Raw genomic sequence first — 19,010 nt, 5'->3', positions numbered from 1 at the left:
CTGTATTTTACCTAAATTAACCCATTTAATTATACGTCTTGCCACATTGGGGCTCCAAGAACAGTTTTATTTTGACAGTCAAGGAGGGAAAATCCGTTGAACGCAGCGCCAGCTTCACTGTGTTTGGTTGTTACATTGTAGAGAGTGGGAGAGAAAAGGAGCAAATGTGCGCGGCGGCGGCGGAGAGGGAGGGAGGACAGAGAGTGCGCAAACAGGCAGCCAGGCACATCAGCAGCAGCGGCAGAGCATCTTCCTGATCCACATCTCCCGTGTCTTCAGCTGCCAGCCCTCTGTGCGTCCCTGATTGAGATTTCACTGCCATCTCAAGTGTCCAGGAACCTCCGCCAACCATCAGCTCCAACCAACACACTTTCTCCGGAGCTAGGTTATTCTTAGCTCAGCTGCGAGAGACTGTCCTTCCGGTCCTTCTCTTATTTATCCCAGTTTCTTGAATATTTAATGGAAAATGGCGATCTGCGCGCAGTCGTACGGTATTTTCTGCCTCTTCACAATTCAAACTGTTCTTATCATATGCGTCTCCACGCCAACAGACGGGTCCCACACCTTCCCCCAGCACTACACGTAAGTACCCTGTACCGTTTGGGGGGTAAACCGGGGTGCGGAGCGCGGAACTAGGACAGGTGGCCCCGACAAGCCTGCACATGCAGCGTCTTGTACCTCTGTGCTGCTGTCCCTGATGTTCACATACAAACGCAGATTCTGTCTTGGATGCTGCGTTGTGTTTCTGAAAAAGAAGCCTATTTTAATGTTTTCGTGGTTGTCATTGACATTTAATACCGGAGCCTGCTGTCACAGTCAACGAGGGAACAGGCTACAGGGAGCACGCACAGGTGCCACTGGCGACCAAGCCAACCAAACTGTAATGTTGTACACCTTCCTTATGGATCGAAAAAAGAAGAGTAGATTAGTTGTCATGCTGTCCCTTCATGGGGGGGCAACATCCTATTTACTCATGATGGATAGCTCATGCTACAGCGAGGCTAGTCTGAAAAGTCCTCCAGTGGACACTGTGGAGAAAATGATCTCTTTCCCATTGCAGGACATGCAGCTGTTTCTAATTTGACACTTTTAATCGATTTCTAAATGTAGCAGGAGCGCGAGCGCTTTTAACTCCCAGATGAGGTCCTGATGTCTCCAAAACTACTTTTGGAGTAAGGTGGAGCTAAATTACCACAGTTAAGCACGTGGGGAATCATAACACTGGTCGAGGTCTGGAGAAAGTTTTTGAATAAAAATATCAAACGCACTAAATGGCACGTGAACGTGTGACTTTATTAAAGTGACCGAGGGAATATCCAAGTGGCTGCGCTCCCTGATGTGAGATCGAATAGTAAGACGCAGGTTTTTAAAGCGTGCACCTGTTGGGAAATTGTCATGCAGCTCTGTTTAAATTAAAAACTAAACTGTAATAACAACTGTGAACATTGTAAAAATGTCACCTTAAATGACTCCTGTAGTCTGAAATGTATGTCAACTTTTTTAGCTGCTGGTCATACCAGAATTTACTATAATTTTCAGAAATGTCGAATCGTTTTTTATTATCTTACAAAATATTAATGTGTATTGTTTTATTATTATTATTTACCCAGTGAGCCTTACGTCTTCTAAATCCCGTCTCGGGTGTTTCCTCGCACTACTGATGCCGGTGAGGCCAGAGTGCAACAGTTTCTCACTCCAGTGCTCGTGATGACGTGATGATCTGATGTGAACATGCTTTGTAGCCTGTGGTGATGATTAGTCAGTCAGGTTCACACAAACGACAAGAATCTAAATTGTTGCTCCCTGATGCATCCATCGGATGAGCGCTTTGAAATCTGTAGGGCATTGTTGTTCCTGACGGCCAAGGTGACTTTCAGAGGAAAATCAGTTATTAGCTTTGTATCACTGATGACTGACTCGCAACCATAATTAGATGCATCATTGATTTGATCACTTGAGCATCATAAAGAATAGTGATGTGAATAATTTTTCACACATTTGGATGACTTTGCAAACACATTCACTCGGGCATTGGACTCAATTATTTTTGCAGTTCTTGGAAATATATAATGTATATTTATGATTTTTTTAATAGTCTTGATTTATTGTTCTCTCTATAACTTAGTATTCACATCCACTCAAAAATTCTCTCCAATACCCCCCTGTTATCAAAACATTATCCGGATATATTTCTTATATTGGACTGAATTTCATTTCATCAGCATGAGTCCCTTTCTGTTTTCACTGGTCCTTGTGTAAGCAGGTAAAAATGACTACAAATTGTCCCTGTTTTGTGACAAGTGGTAGTATGAGGAGTAATTACTTGGGTTTTCAGAACTAGGTTTTGTGTCACCCACATTACTGTGCTATTTGCCTTACTTTCACTGTTACCTAATTGAGTGTGCGGGGTTCTTCTGTGCCGCCCATTGGTCTCTATAGGTTTAGCACACACACACTCGAACACAGTGAGGAAATCAAGTCAGTCTCGGAGATTTTGCTGTGGAAATTTTCACTAAAAAAGTACATGAAATGTCCTTTAGATGTGTGTGTGTGTGTGTGTGTGTGTGTGTGTGTGTGTGTGTGTGTGTGTGTGTGTGTGTGCGTGTGCGTGTTTTGGGAGGGGCAGCAAATTACCGTCACATTTTGACATACTATTGAGGAAACCTGTATCAATATCTAAATGGACATCTGTACAGTCTTCTCCAGGAATGTAAAATACCGTTTACCTGAGTGAATATGAAACTCAGAGCAATTTCCCCCACATTCTGTCATTTCGACTCACAAATGTAGTCAACCTTTTGCCCTCAAAGATATTTTAACATTTCAGTGCAGACACATAGCAGCAGACTGAGCGTGGTGACAGTGCTTGGCTGTCACACGGGTCGCCCATCTGAACTCATTTCATCACATTTACTTCTTTTCTGTGGTGTTTTTGCTGACATAAATGAAGCACACAGATGCAAAATAGTTTTTTGGTGCTAAATTGGACTACAAAGAGGCAGTGAGCTTCGGAAGGCCTTAGTGTTGACATCTTTCTGTTATGGAAACTGTGATCTGTCTCAAAAACAGAGGTTTCCAAGTTCCCATAACACATTGTGTTTTAGTAGTGGTTATCATTTAGCCAACTAGCTCAGTAGCTTTTACTTAGTGGAAGCATGTTTTTGAATTTTTAGGATGTACAGAGAATATTTTATTTCCAATGAGTCCAAAATTAATCATAAGTCAGCACCCTACATTAAATTTCATGTGGTCTCGCTTGATGTAATGCAGTTATGTGAATGCCCTCAGTTGTCTTTGCTGCCAGTGAAGGCATCATGTGAATCAGTGTGCATGCTTAAGTACAATTGATTCTTTATGATGTGTTCAGTGTAATACAACGGGTTTAGAAACGGCAGGAAGTGGTGAGGCTAATGGGTTCTGATGTATAGATGGAGATAGTGATACAGACTATCCACACTGATCTGAAATCATTTAATAGCAATATAACAAGAAAAACAGTCTACCTCATGCCATTGAAGATTTCTCTGAGTTGAAGCTTCATTGCAGAAGAAAGAACCTGACGATGGTGTGTGGTCATCTGTTAGAACTCATTTAATCCTCTTAATTGTGTTTGATTGAGTGGGCAAAGTTAATATTGTAACTGTCACTTTTGATTAAACAGTGCTGATATCACAGTATTCATATGTTTTGCTCAAACTCACACCAATATGACAAATGAAAGTAAAGCACATTTCAAAAACAAGGATTCTCAGCAACAAATGCTGTAACAGTTTTTGCAGCCACAGTTTTACACATATAAACCAGTGAAAACTATTGCATAATTGAATCACTGCTTAGCCTCAGTTGTAGCTCAGAGGAGCAAACAGGATTCACCTTAATCTTCTTGGCTGTCCAGTCAGAATTGTAGACACTATCATCCAGTGCCCATTCAGATTTAATGTGTGAAATCCCCAGCAGAATTACCAAAATGAGTAGTTCAACATCTGAGATATTTTACTTTTCCATTTTGTTAATGTTCTAATTCTTGACATTTTCAAGCATGCAGCTCCATAGTTTGTTTATATTTACATAATCAGGAATAAACATGTGTCATCCTGTCAGAGCTTTGTTTATATATATTTATACACTGTATACATGTTTGTGTGTGGACTAATGAAGTTGCATAAGAAGTCTGCCTGGCTGGAGGCAGAGGTAACGTCCCTCACTGTTAGTATCACAGCTCCTGTTCGGCCTGCTCTCACTGTAAGCTTGTTTTCGTTTCATATTGAGGTGACCTTTTCATAGTCAGCAGCCTCTCCCCAGTGGTCCTCCTCCTCTCTGTTCCTTTGGAGGCCCTCTTTTCTTTCTCCTAATCTCGTCCTCATAAAAATACAGGCAGCAAGTGCACATTTTGGCGTGTTTGCTCTGCTTTTACTCTCCTGATGAGGCTCGACTCTGGCTTGATGATTACATAGTGGGCGCTGTCACTGCTCGGGAGATTTGTGCAATTTAATAAATCTGTCTTCCCTCTTGTCTTCTGAGCAAATCTGACATTTAAAGATGACATTTGTTTCCGTCATCATATTAAAAGACAAACGACTGTGTTATGTTCTGCTGTTGATGCTAGTGATTAGCTATCTGCAGGCTGCTGAAAGGAAAAGGCTGGCTCAGAGTCAGTGGTTGGCTCGAAAACACATGACAGAATTTATTCATCTGATTGCTGAAAGCTCAGCTTTCATAACAAGTTTTTCCTTTTTTCATCCTCTGTGTGAGAATTTCTTGTTGGACATGCACCGCTGTCCAACAGTGTGTATCTAAGTTGGCAGGTTAGCCCCTGCTGCTGCTTTAAAATGATCTACTGAAAATCTTGATCCATCAAGTCATTTGTTGCTTGCTGAGAGATATAGGAGTGATGAGCTCGAGCCGTTTGATCTCTTAATTCCAAACTTGGCTCCGGCTAGCGGAGATCAGCCCCTGCTTAGGGTGCATTTCTGTCAGACCTGAGCAGTTTTATTGCAGAGCCACTGATCCCAGCCGAGCCAAGGCAGGCACGTTCACTACCAGTCCTGCCAAAGACGACCAGATATATGCAGAATGTGATGAGGAGAGATGGTGCTGATGGGTAACCTAGACATTAGGGGAGGTAGTCAAGGGAAATTTCCTAGTAGGGATTCTAAAAAAGAGGGGAGTGGTAGCATGATCACACAAAGAGATACACAAAGATGTGGGGTGGACTTTTTCTGCCACAGTCTCAGAAATAAAACACTACTCTAATCACATGCTCAGGTGATGCAGATTAAAAAGGTCTCATTTTATTTTCCAGAATGATTCACTGGGCGGGACGCATCGAGAAGGAGCTGGAAAAGGTTCTGCAACACGTCACTGGGACTCAGCAGATGAGATTGGTAAGTTGACGTCAGGCCTGCAAGTGACGTGTCCATGTTTCGCTGCATTATTGATACAGTAAGATTTCACCGGGTGAGGTTACTCAGTATAAGCTCGCTGATGGTGTGTGTTTGTGTGAGCTCTGTGAAAAAAGTTGATCTTTTAAAGGTATTGAGGTTTAATAATCCCCTGAAACAATTTTATTGTGTTTTTTTAGTACAAATCAGCTTTTTCCAAGAACTTCCCTCAGCATTATCTCACTTCTGATACATCTCCACTGACTTTTTTTTAGAAATCAAATTTGAAAGTGAAGATAAAAGCAAAACAATGTCAAAATTTTGAAAAATAGAGCTGATTTTCAAACAATTTTAAAATCCATTACAATGAAGGACTAAGAAATAAGAGGACATGGTGCTTGTTATTTGTGAGCCTGCATGAAGTGGTGTGTAACACGTGTCTGCTGTGTGTTAGAGCAGATGGGTGAGCAGAGTGCGACTGACATTGTTTCATCATATATCTGCCATGTGCGCATGTTCACCATGCTGCCAGGCTTTGTAATGCAACCTGAGATAAATGCTTTATTATTGCTGAATGGCTGTATGAGTTTCATCCAGCTGGTGTGGTGCCTGTGGTGGCTGTAGAAAGCAGTAACAGTGGCTTGAGAGTGATTGTTGGTATGGCAGCGACGGTGATGGATCCCAGAGAGGAGGAAATGAGTTGACGGCGGTGGTTCTGGTTTAAAGGTTAATGACCATTAGGGGGGAGATTAGGCTGACACTCAGACTGCATGACAGAGAGCAAGGTTGTTTTCAAACGCTCATCCATTGTAAACAAAGCATAACCGATAGTTTTGATCCGTCAAAATATTTGTCTTTCACAGTTTGTTGTGCATTTTTTTAGTATTCCCACCGAGCAATGCAGACTTTTAAGCAGCAGTAGACTTTTAAAATAAAGCTGCACACAGTTTCAAGGGGAAAAAGTCTGTATTTTATGAACTTTGAAGAGCAATCTAGCTCATAGATGGCTGATGGTGCATGTCTGAGGTGAAACAAGATGATTTTGAAACACTTAGAGAGCCAAAGGGAAAATGCACATGAAGAAACTGGTTCTTTGTCCGAACTCAAACTTAGGCAGACTGATCAAACCTTAAAAGCTCTTTATTTCCCCTGTAGGTCCCATGTCTTTCTTAAAACCTTTGAACAACCTTTGAACTTTAAATAAATTTACATTGTCCCCCATTGTCCATGTTGAGACTTCGGTGTTGACCATTTTCTACCCATAGCTCTACATCATGTTTTTGTTTCCTTTCTGTTAAATCATTGGCTTATTATTTTCTTGAAGTGCTGGTCATACAATGTATAAAAAATGGATGTAGTCTCAGTGAAGTCTGCCATTAACTTCTGAGGTGGTATGAAGCCCAAAACTGAGGGTCGTAATGGACGAAATCATTCCAATTTGGGATGCACTGATCCGATCCTGGTACACCAGTAACAACAATCTGAAAGTTTTGGGGCTTTTGAGAAATTGTTAAAGCCAGGTAGCTGCATCCCCTCTCCATCAAGGTGAATAAATGTACATCAGGTGCATGGGAATGATTAGGTGCATCCCTGGGGTGCATGGGTAGTGACCTTACTGAGTCCTTTCAGATTTAGTTACACCTGGGATACATGATGCATGACAAACATCATCAGCATATCCAGAAATCAACTCAAGAGACCAAAACAGGTTTTTACCAGGCTGCAAACATATCTTAATGTTAAGATGGGCCTTTTAACATGAGCTATAATGGGGGTTACTTGGCTTTTGGAGCCAACTCAAGGTGGATGTTTGAGAAACTGCAACTTTATGCACCTTATAGGCTTGTCCCCCCCCCCCCAGAGGTTGCCTGGAATATTTTGAATTTGATGTATAAAATACAGGGGAAAAAAATACTGTTTTCAAGTCCAAGCTGCTGCCATCAAATTGCTTGTTTTGTGTGACCAACAGAACAAAAATAGAGGTTATTGGCTGTATTTTCACATAAGACTGGAGGTGGGAGAAAACATGTTTATATGATATATCAGGATTTTTTTGGTTTGACAATATTAAATTCAGGATTCTTTGTCAAAAAATCTTTTTTTTTTCTTTTAAATTCAAATCTGTCATTTCAGTCTTAGTTTATAAACTGGATTGGAAGAAAGTTATCACTTTTCTCCTGCAAAGGGTGAAATGTTTTTGTCTGACTCGCGTGATGTGCATTTTATGGGAATATATGGCTCCTGATATAGTCTGTAGACATTACCATCATCATTTATAACTTTTTTCACATGGTCTAGTGTTAAAAAAGTAAACTAAAAATTTCAAAAATCGTCAATGTTGAAGAATCGCAATTTAAATTGAATCGGCACCCCGAATCACCAGGATAGCATGTCATCCCAGCCTTACATAAGACGTAGACAAACTCTCACAAGCTAGAGGCTGGGGTTGAGGGACCTCTGGTATTGTTGAAAAAAAAAATAAAGTGGTGGTTAATTTCTTCTAGTTACTTGTCAGTTGTGAAGTGTGTCATTGCTGTTTTTAGATTAATGTACTATATGTTAGGATTTAATTCATTATGAGTATCTTGACTGCTCGCTGTGAAAGTATCATGTACATGGCTGATTTATCCTGAGCTTACTGGACCTGCTGCTGAGATGTGATGTTTACATGGTTGTAAGTGTGTTGGTTTCAAAGCTCTGAGGATTTATTATCATTTACACAACAGGTTTTCTCTGTTGGCCAAAACAAGTGAAGCCAGTCCCCCAAAACATCCATCCGAGTTAAGACTTGTGTACTGTGCCCACATGGCATTGTGTGCGTGCGTGTGCCGCCTGGACGGCGTGCGCAGGGCGGGTGTGAAAGAACATTTATCACGGCCCCAAACAGGAGTCGTCACAGGGTGTGCTAAATGGCCCAGCATGCCTAGAAAAGCCATTTTCTAAATGGATGCCTCTCTCTATACGTGTGTCTGATAGAAATCTTCCCAGGGCTATGCCGGCTGGTAACAAGATTGCCTCCCTCTGCACCCCCTTCCTGTCATGCGTAGTTTATTCTCAGGGACAAAGAAAATGTAAAGTGTGTGCAAATTATTTTTGCGTTTGTCTTACATGGGAAGAGAGGAGGAGGGAAGTTGAATGTAATATTGTCTGTGCACTTCCTCTGAGTCGAGATTTTACATTTTCTGACAAGCGAGGTAGCGGGTTAAAGGAAGAGAGAAAGGCCAAGACAGGGCAGCACGAAAATAGCTTAGCATGTTTTAAATTGGTTGACTTGAGAAACAACACACCGATTTACAATGCTAAGATGCATTTTCTGGTTTGTTACCAAGTTTTTAGCAAGCAAGAGTCAAGTTATCTAAACGATGAAAATCACATTCTACAGTATTTTGTTGAGGTTTGGTCAAGATGCTCTTTTCCTCTGTACGGGGGAGTGGAAGGAAGATAGAGGGTGAGTGATGTATCGGAGGAGTTGGACGTTTGGAATGGAAGAGTGTGGAGCACGGATAGACATGCAGAGTGGGCGGCTTTTGGAGCGGGGGAGGGAGGGTTTTAGAGAGAGAAAGGATGAAGAATGGCTTGACAATTGAGATGGATGTTCAGGCGGTTTTGTGTGTATATTTAGAGTCAAACTACTTAAGATGGATGAAATGATAGAAGGGGAAGACAGAATTGGCAAATTTAAATATGAGCAGACAGATGCTGTTTTTAGTCCTTATCCTCCTCATCAGCCTGTGAGCTGTGTGTTTGATGTGTTACAGTATGTGATGATGAGGAACAGCACTGGACACTGGCATTGTTTGTCCTCAGGCGTATTCACAAAGTGGTAATGTGCACGCATGAATAGTAATCCTACACCTACGTACTGACTTAAAAGTGCCTTCATGGTTATCACAGGTATAGGTAAACAACACAATGTGTTAGATTTTTGTTCAACAGGTGGAGACACATGTAAACAGTTGCCATAAATTTGTCTTATTTGGAGAATTGCTCATGTTTCTGTGACACATAGGCATTAAGGGAGCAAAAGTAGAGTATTTTTGTACTGCACTAAAAAATTAAGGTTATTGTACTGTAAATTTTTCACTGCTTAAAGAATTAAAGAATTACATTTTCTTCTGCCAAAGAAACAAGCTAATTTGAGCATTGGATCAGGACTAGCAAGTCCAAAAAACTTGAAAAGTTTCTCAAGTAAACTGGTTCTGGACAAAACATCAACACATTATCAGCTTAGTATTTGAGTCATGGATGAACCTGAGATGCTGGAGTTAGCCTGTTTTACTCCCAGCTAGCAAAGAAAGCAAAGTGTGGTTTGATATGAAATCATTTTATACATCTCTACTCTACAAATGGAAACACAACAAACAGGGAAAATAAATAAATAAATACATTTGTGGCAGATAACAAAGTAACAGCTAGCAGGTTAAACTTAGCTTGTTTGCTAAATGATAAAAATGCATCCATCCAAGTCCTGATACTAATCCCTGTACCTGGGTTTTGGTGTCAGGTAGTGATGATGAGCTGATTTGATTTCAGTCTTAATAGAAAATTATCTATTCCTTGATATGAGGATGAGCCTGAGAATTATGTTTTGGCACCTTAAGGCTTTTCTAACTTAGTGAACCAAAATGAATTTGAAACATATTCCAACTGACAATAATTTTTCATGGGATTATAAATGTGTAAATGTGTGGTGAGTAAATCTCCTACACTATCAGGAATTAAAATGAGACTAAGAACTTCAGCAGTGGATAAGTGAAGAATTAAACTTGTACAGATTGCAAGTTGGTGTCAGAGTTGTTAGCAAAACAAGCGCAGAATACCTCAAAACTGCTGAGCCCCTGTAGTTATCGCCTTCCTTCATGACATCTTAGCTCAGTACAGATCTACCAGTGATGATGAAGTATTACATGTTCAGGATTGTAGTAGACGCAGAAGAGCACAGAACTGTTGAGTAGGTCTCGTCCCTTTGTCATAAATATCCAAACTAGTGTTTTTGTCTGTATCAGGCTCTATAGTAAGATCTGTTGTTGCAATGATCTGCAATAGAGTGGGAGAAAGACCGACGATGATATCTCATTCACAGTATATCTGGACTATTATTATTTCAGGAATTTGGGGTCTGGCCTCTGCTTGTGAGTAATAAGATAAATCTGAAGGGTCATGAGATGATTAATGGGGTTAAATGGGGAAAAAAGAAAAACACATTTTTTAATTTTTTTTTTCTGTGGATGATTTGACCCCTTTGGCCTTGAAGTGTTACTTAAATGGAGAAATCTAAAACAATAAAGGAAAATTATTTTTATGTAACTATTATGATAAAAGGCATCTAGGACAAGACAGAGCTCTAGTTTGATCCAGATCGTCTAAGGCTAAAAAGATTAACACCTTGTGATCAATATTCGGTGTTCAAGCTAAGATGATGTGCTTATATGTCCTATTCAGTGATGTTTAACTAGCTACTGTGGATGTTAAATATAGCTCAAAAGCACCTTTTTTCTCCCTGGCCTCTTCAGGTGCGGTGAAGTAGAAGTATAATATATCAGAAGTAGTGCCCCAAAATTACATCTTAACACATTACTTGAGTAAATGTACTTCTTAGCAATGACTAATAAAAACTTGTTCATAAAGTCACTTTAATTTCCACAGCTTTAATTTAGCCTCTTAAATGGGGATACCAGACAACATGTGATGAAGTCTCTCAAATTCTTTTTAATACGAAGAGTCTAATCAGCATGAATAATTGAGTCTGGTGCACATGACTGCCCCTGAACTGCTCCTCCTCATAACGCTGCACTGTGAGGATCTCTGTCTCTTTCTCTACACTGTTGATTACTGGAAACCTGAGACTGACGCACACCCAGGTCAATTTATAACAGCACATGTGCAGGGTGGAAAATTAAAGGATGTGGGTTTACCTAGTTTCAAATGAGCTTTAACTTTTTCTTTTTTGATTTTTGATTTAGCCAAGTATGTTTTCTCAGTCTCTCCTCTTCACTTCTGCAATGTGTCCTCGTACCATCTGGCCAACACTACATCAGTAGTCCTACTGACCACATGCTGAATTCAGGTTTATCTCGGTTCAGCACAGACCTCCTTGCTTCTGATGCCTCTGGCCTGTGTGCATGCAGGAAGTCATCTAATTTGTCGTGAACATGCTGAAGCCCTTAGATCTATTTGATCTGCACAGGTATGTTTATGACTTGGGGAAGATGATGTATCCATGCTGAAGGCTGAACACAGTTATGCGTGTCTCCTGCATCTCCAAACCTTCCTCCTGCTTCCCAGAAAAAGAGGTTACTCAAGGCCACGACAGCCGGCCTCCAACAAACAGATATCTCTATAAAAGTGCACTGGTGGATTTACTCACTATCGCTGACTAGAGAAAATTCCAATAATCTGTCTCAAATGCCCAGCACTATGCTAGACATCACCCCTGCTCTCACTCCCAACCCCCCCACCTCCACCACCATCGTCCATTTCTAAAGCTGATGTCAGCTCCACCTCTCCCTCTCCCTCAGTCTCTCTGTCGTGGTGCTTATCCATCAGTGGACGATGATGTGCTGCTTGATCAGAACCATTTGTTTCTTGATTTAATAGCTCCTTATGCCCGCAGACGGTACAGGAAGAGCCGAATGTCCCTCCTCCCTCCGTGAGTAGTTACCTTTAAAGGAGAGAGAGAGTGTTCAGTTCCCACTCTCTTTTCTTTCCCTTCCCTCCCCTTCTCCTCCATCTTCTGGCCTGGACCTTACACAACAACAGCAGCAGCTTGTTATCTGGCAGTGTGAAACATCACAGGCTATTTCTGCACGAAAGATAGTTTACTCTCTGGCTTCAGGTTCCTCTCTGCCAGCTTGTCTTAAGTGTCCTTCAGTCATTGTGTAACAGGCATCAAAACGCAATCTTACTTTGCTCTTATTGAGCGCTTTGTGTTACGCTGAATGAGTAAAAGTGACTGCTCTTTAGCAGCAGAATCAGAGAGTTAAGTCTACTAATTTAAACTTAAGTTTCTCCAGAACAGACAGTCATGCCTTTTTTAGGATGTAAAACATTTTTAATACTAACCTAAACTGTATGTCTCTGGAGACTGTAAACTGTAAGTCTTTTTTTAAATGAAAAAACTATGCACGTCTGCCTTTTTTTCTGTTATATAAAGATGCATTGTATATTTATTGCTACTTCTGTTATATAAAGGTGAAGCCAAAATACCCAAGGTGTGGTTGCTGAAATACTGTGCTGGTGATGACTTGTTTAGCCACGGTACAGTAAGGATCTGTTAGTGGAGCTATAATATTGACCATCCATCCTCATGACTTCTTGATAAACCTTAAGTGATTGACACAGACAGTTAACATAAGTTATGCTCAGTCAAAATAACAGCAAACCAATAAACAGTGCCTAACCAAGAGTTAAACTATGGGCAGCACATTTCAGTTTGGCTCTAATGAAAGTGTTTGGGAGGATTAAAAGATCTTTCATTAACGTCAGAAAAATTATAACGAGAAAAAAATGTATTGTGTTTGCAGAAGAAGGAATTAGTTTCAAAACTGTTCTTTTTTAACCAGGCTGTAAACATGTTGAGTTTTGCTGTAGAAGTCTACAACCACGGTTTTGTTTAGCAGAAGCTTTTGTCCAAAGTAACATACAACCTAAGCAAAAATTTAGGCAGGAGGGAAAACCTTAGTTAGTTAATCTTAGATTATATAGCCACAGCTAATCATGGCAAAAAAAAAAATTGCTTCAACAATATCGCTCAACCCTCAACAACATTCAGTTATCCGTGCTAGGGCTGGGCTCTAGACCTTCTGATTCTTTCTACCCTTGAGGACAAAGGGGAGAAGGGTCAGATTGAGTGCCTAAGTTTTCCCAGAACAGATGAGTCTTCAGATATCTTTTAAAGGTCAAAAGTAGAAAGGGACTCTGCACATCATATGGAGTTATGTAATTCATTCTATCATGTGGGAACCACAGAGGAGAAGAGTCTGGCTAGAGATTTTGAGCCATGCTGGGCCGAGAGCACCAGGCGTCTTTCTCAGGCAGAGTGCGGGTGAGAGGGAGTGTAGAGCTGGGCGAGGGATTACAGGTAGGTACGAGACATTCTTGTCAATGTTTATGAAGTGCTAAAAAGTTGTTGCTGTGTATGTAGTTTTTGGTCTTTCTGCAGCAAGCCTGAAGTGGACTCTCTAAGAACTGTCAAATAACTGCATTTCTTAGGCCCTCTGCATTGGCTTCATATTTTTAGACTCGAGGATGCTGCTTGATGATGATGATACTAAGGTAGTACTAGCATGCTAGCACCAATATAACAGCATGGATTGATTAGCTTTCCAGTATGGTTTTCAGTTTAATTCACACAGCGAGACAGGGTTTGATCCAAGTGTCAAACTCCAGTCTGAAAATATGCGCAATGCGGAAGTGCTAAAATCTGCAGTTTGTCGAGTGTCCACACACAAAACAAGCCAAAAAGCCATGTCTCTGGTATAAATAGCTAATTTCTCTGATGGCACACACTGTATCAGTGTGATTTTCTTTCTAACACAGCAACTTAGAAGATATGAAGAAAGTAAGTTCACCCTGTTCTGTTGTTTGTTGAAAGACTGATAACACATAATAAGATAATTTGGCAGATACTCAGTATTAACAGAACAGAATGAGGATCAGAGGCTGGTAAAAATGAGTCAAGCCATGTACATAATAGCTGGAAGGACACAACCATAATGAAGAGTTGAAATGTTAAAACAAACATTTTCAAGACCATTTTGAGAAATATATAAAAGTGTACACTCTGATTTAAAAGAATTCAAAGAGGACAAATTTTAGATAGATGTCACAAGCAGCTACTTGAGAACAGAAAACACTCCTTTCAAGATTTTTCTTCTAACTCAAAACTGAGAAGGTAAAGAAATCTGCAAGTCGTACGAGAGATGTGTCACCAGTTTTGAGTGCTTGACAATTTTCGACACACATGCAATGTGGGTGTTTTGACTGAAAACACTAACGTGTTAGATCAAGGTAACGAGCTGAATTGGTGGAGGCGTATAGTTACAGGTACTGATGAGATCTTGAAATAAAGTCCAGGAAGTGCAGTTTGAGTAAGAGATTAATGCTTTTAAAGGTTTACATAATGCCACATTACTGAAATGTAAGAAGATTTTTTTTTTTTTTTCAGAGCTGCAGTACAGTCTTGTTTTTCTAGATCTATCTTCCTGTGTCGTCATTCTACCATCCCTTTCTCCCACTGGCTGTGTGCCCACTCAGACTCGCACACTGACGATCCCAGTAGACAGGGGTCCTCGGGGTTACACATCAGGGTCATTAAAGCTTAGCCATGGTCTGTTAGCAAACAGCGCTTTACTTTGTTTGTACCCCACTTTTCTCTGTTTGTGTGACAACTCGAGCATTTACTGTGTAGTTACTCCAAACAAAAACAAAATAAAACACACCAAAAAATAACTGTGGGACATTAGAGGCACATAAAACCAGCAGCAAGCTGAATGTTTAGCTGTCTGAAGACTGGTCAGCACCATTACTCCCAGCCTCCCAGCCTCCCCTGGGCTGACAGGAGAACAGAAGGGCACACAAACACACTCGATTCATTTTTCTGCCTCTTTATTGGTTTTCTGACACTGGGGAAGGTTACAAGGATACCTCAGCTTCCCCGCTTGATGGCCTGGCAATGCTTGCCGGTGTTTATATAAATGAAAATACATATATCTGCAGAGTGCAGCCCTGCATGCAGATATCCCTGGGTTGAGGTTAGAAGGAATTACTTGAAATAGCTGTGCAATAAAAATGTGACAGTTTAGAAAAAACTAGAACCAGATTAAACAGTGTCAGCGCCCTGTTGCTGGCTGCATATTCTGTTTGTGCTTTTTATTTTTGGAAATGTAATTGCTGCTGATATTTTTTACCAATATTGAGAAAAAAAAATGCTCTGCAAGACAATTGGGAAAGAGTTGGAAACCACCAGTCTGAAACTGCTCAACTTACAGTACCTTAGCTTATAAACATAATCATTAATTATAAGGTTATAGAATTTATTTTGAAAATTCACTAGAAAGGGTTTGTTTTTACTCTTTATGTTTTAGATGCACATTTCTGAGGTTTAAATTTAGCTGAATTAAAAACAAATGCAGTTTTTTAAAAATCTAGCGATACATGCTGAATGCTGCAGGGGTTTATGAGTCTCCTCTGGACACGTCTACCACATCTCACGGTACATCACTGTGCTTGTTGATTTCATTACAGTGAATTAGCAGGATGGAGCCAGGAAAGGCCCATTGGGGGGGAAGAGGCCCTAAAGTGTCAGCACAGAACAAACTGAGATGGTCGAAGTGTCTTAATCTCGCTTACATTTACAGTGGCGCATAGGGGGACTGTGTTTGCGTAACTAATTGTTGCTTGATGAATTCAAGGAAAACAAAAAGCAGAAGCATTCCTGCTCCTCGTGGCTTTTTGGAGGGGGAGAAAAGAAAGCATTGCACTCATTTAAAGCAAGACAATATAGCATTATGTGTCAAAATAGGATTAGAGGTCTGCTAAAGCTACAGCACTGTCAGAGGAAGATGCTTTATTTTGCCTACGCTGCACATCTTTCCTCCTCGTCTCTGTCTTCTCTGTACACACTGTTATTTGCAGAACGTGTGTGCGCATGCTTGTGTAATTTTCTGCCATCTTCTGTTTGATGTTTCAGCGAGCGCCTGACCTGTCTCTGCTAGTATCTGTGCTTGACAGAGAGAAAAAGCCGGGTACGGTTTCCTGAGTGGGTTGCTGTGGTAATGTGGAGTGGCGTGATGCCCTAGAAAATTCCAGGTGTGAAGTGCTTTATTCACTCCACTGCAGGGGGAGTGCTTCTCTCTGTGTGAAGTGGTAGGTGTGACGTTTATTTTCCATTGTGAACAAAATGATTTTGTTTTTTTTATGTGTGTGTGCATACAAAGCGAGAGTTGGATGTGTGCTGAAGTCTCCGAGGTTTTGTCCCCCTCTCTTCTCTTCCTCCTCCACCTGCGCCAGTCTGTGATTGATTGGTCACAGTTCTGAATAACTTTAATTGGCTTGCCTTAGCAGTGGGTGGTTCTCAAACGTCTGAAACGCTGTGGAATACCCAGAAAAGCGTTTTAATTTCTGATCTTGTAGGCAGTAAGGACTCTCTACTGCCATCTTAGAGAGTTCTTGAGAAACACTACCTACATCTTTTTAATTCTGCACGCTGTAGCGTCTCCTGCCTTGTTCCTGCTTTCGTTTCTAGTAAAATCTGGAAATGAAGCTCCCCCTCCTTTCACAATTTATCCACCCCCTTCTTTGGCTTCAAACTGGACTCACTCTCATCTCTGCCTCTGGCCCTTTTCCCAGGGCTCCCTTGTTTGATGGGATTTGTGCTCCACCAATTCAATTGGTGCGTTACACTTACCCGAACGCATGTGCATGACATACATACAGTTCATCCATACAGTAACACAGCCCAGGCTTTTGGAAATGACATTTTAAGCCATTGTTTTTCTGAGAAAATGTGATGCTGTCTCAGTTTTAGTTTTATTCAGATGTAAAGGAAATGCCTTATTGCATAACATTCATGCTGTAGTGTATGTTGCAAGAAGTTAGGATTTATTGTTTGATGGTCATTTTTAGGCCCACAGAGCATTTGGTGAAAAGTGGTCTTAGTTATATTTCTATATAATAAGAATAAGAAGAAAGTAGGATAGTTTTACAACACCTCAAGTGCTCCTCGCCAATACCAGCACAGGCAAAGCAGATGTCTGTCTTAGGGGTGTCCCTGTCTGATATTGATTTTGGATTTCAGTCCGATATCTGTAAAAATAAGAGTATCAAATTATATTGGCCTGCATCTGAAACCTCTGATGTAAGCACTCAGATACAGTCCATTTCAGACCCCCCTCCAGTGATTTCATTCAGCATGCAGACCCCACATGAACACAACAACAATGTGTGCTAAGGTGCTAACAAAGTAGCAAGGAGTCAGAGTGGTATCGGCTGTATGGCAGTATTTTTCATCAAAGTCCAAAAAAAGACATCTCAGCTGAGTAACAAACCTGTCATGCACAAGTTTTTCGTGGTGGCACAGAACCAGGAAAATTTGATACCACCAACCAGCCAATGGTATCAGATCAATATCCAACTCTCTAATACTCAGCCAACACTCAAGGCTGCAATATTGGTACTGTATCAGAAGTAAAAAGGTCATATTGGGACACCCCTAGTTTGCCTTACATGAATCCAGTGTGCTTGAGATTTCTGCCCGTTAAAAGGAAGACTGTCCATGCCACTGCAACTAGCTAAAAAATGCGGAGTGCTCCACTCATGGCTGGTTTGAGTGAGATAGACTCTTATCCAGTTTTAATGTTGGGTCTTTTTAATAAAACATCTAAGGTTGAAACATGCTGTTTTTGTAAATCATCTCGAGATAACCGTTAGTGTGATTGGACCAAGACACAACTCCTGATCTAAAATTATAAATGTAGAAGAGCTAAAAATTGTTGTTCTTCAAGTGTCCACTTGAGGCTGTCTGCAGAAACAACAAAACCACATACACACCAGCAAGGATAAACATGTTTACAGCCTGGTTTAGAAAATGGTTCATGTCTAAATAACTAATTTCTCTATTAGCAAACACTGCAAGTTATTAAACATACAAGTTTTCCCTATTTAAGGACATGTCTGACTCTAAAAACAGGTGGGCATCCTGTAAATGTCTGCAAAGAAGCTGAAAGCCTGCCTCTTTACCTCAGTCAAACTCAGACAAAGCTAGGTTGAGTTCAGCATTTCCAATATTGCCCCCATCCACAATAGGTTTGGGAAACAAATGGGTGACATCACAAACACTACATCCAAATAGTTTTAAGTTAAAATTGATCCTTTGAAAACCCCCAAAACTTTGGATTTGAACTCCACTTTGAAGTTCTGTGGTTAGTAAAGTTATAATACTCTACCTGGTAACAAATGAGAACAACTATTGCCAATGCAGGGAACAAGTTATATTGGAGTCAGATTCATATTTAACCTATAGAAACTCTGTCTATGGTAGACGCTTAACACATGAATGCGTGAGACTGGAGAATCACCTTTTACCTTCAGACAAGTTCAGTTTTGCAAAAAAAAAATCACAAAATCAGCTTATTGTTTAATCTGTGAAAATTTAAACTATAAGGTCAGATGAATATATAATACTTTAATAGAACTGATGAGCAGGTGTAGAAAAAAGGTCTGAAACTCTCCCTTAGCTCATCTGATTGTTTAAAAATAATCATTACCTCCCTGTATTTTTATCTCACTGTGAAATTGAGTAATAACAAAAAGCATTTTCATTCCCTCAGCCAATTTTAAAGTTAAATTTTGTTAAATTTCAAGAGGTTATCACTTTCCACAAACTGCATAATCATGCCGGAAACAATCTTGTGTTTTGTGTTATTTTTATAATAGCTTGCTTTTGAGCTTTTAAGGTTTGCTACCACAGAATGGAATCAATGATTAATGCTTACATAAGCTTGTTGTTTATATTCATGGAAACAGTCGTTGGCTCTGTATCATTGGCCAGACTTCTAGCCCAACAGTTTGCCCAGTAAACTGAAATCCAAGTACAGAGTTTGTATATTAATATTGCTGGCGCTCGCACTG

At 40.4% G+C, this 19,010-nt stretch overlaps 1 protein-coding gene across 3 annotated transcripts in view; it reads left to right on the top strand.

Annotated features, from left to right (window-relative positions):
* The first annotated feature begins 150 nt into the window (after positions 1-150).
* cacna2d2a (calcium channel, voltage-dependent, alpha 2/delta subunit 2a) overlaps positions 151-19,010 on the top strand; it is a 182,922-nt gene continuing 164,062 nt past the window's right edge. For all 3 annotated transcript variants that reach the window (XM_074669995.1, XM_074669987.1, XM_074669978.1), the window contains exons 1-2: positions 151-582; positions 5,303-5,384. In XM_074669995.1, the coding sequence (XP_074526096.1) occupies positions 467-582; positions 5,303-5,384 (198 nt within the window). In that variant the 5' untranslated portion in view covers positions 151-466. The remainder of the gene's footprint in view (positions 583-5,302; positions 5,385-19,010) is intronic.

The sequence above is a fragment of the Halichoeres trimaculatus genome, unplaced genomic scaffold, assembly GCF_033239565.1.
Source record: "Halichoeres trimaculatus isolate MK-OKI-2021-1 unplaced genomic scaffold, fHalTri1.1 fHalTri1_scaffold_1, whole genome shotgun sequence".
NCBI classification, from domain to species: domain Eukaryota; kingdom Metazoa; phylum Chordata; class Actinopteri; order Labriformes; family Labridae; genus Halichoeres; species Halichoeres trimaculatus.
This window is presented reverse-complemented; position numbering and strand designations above follow the sequence as displayed.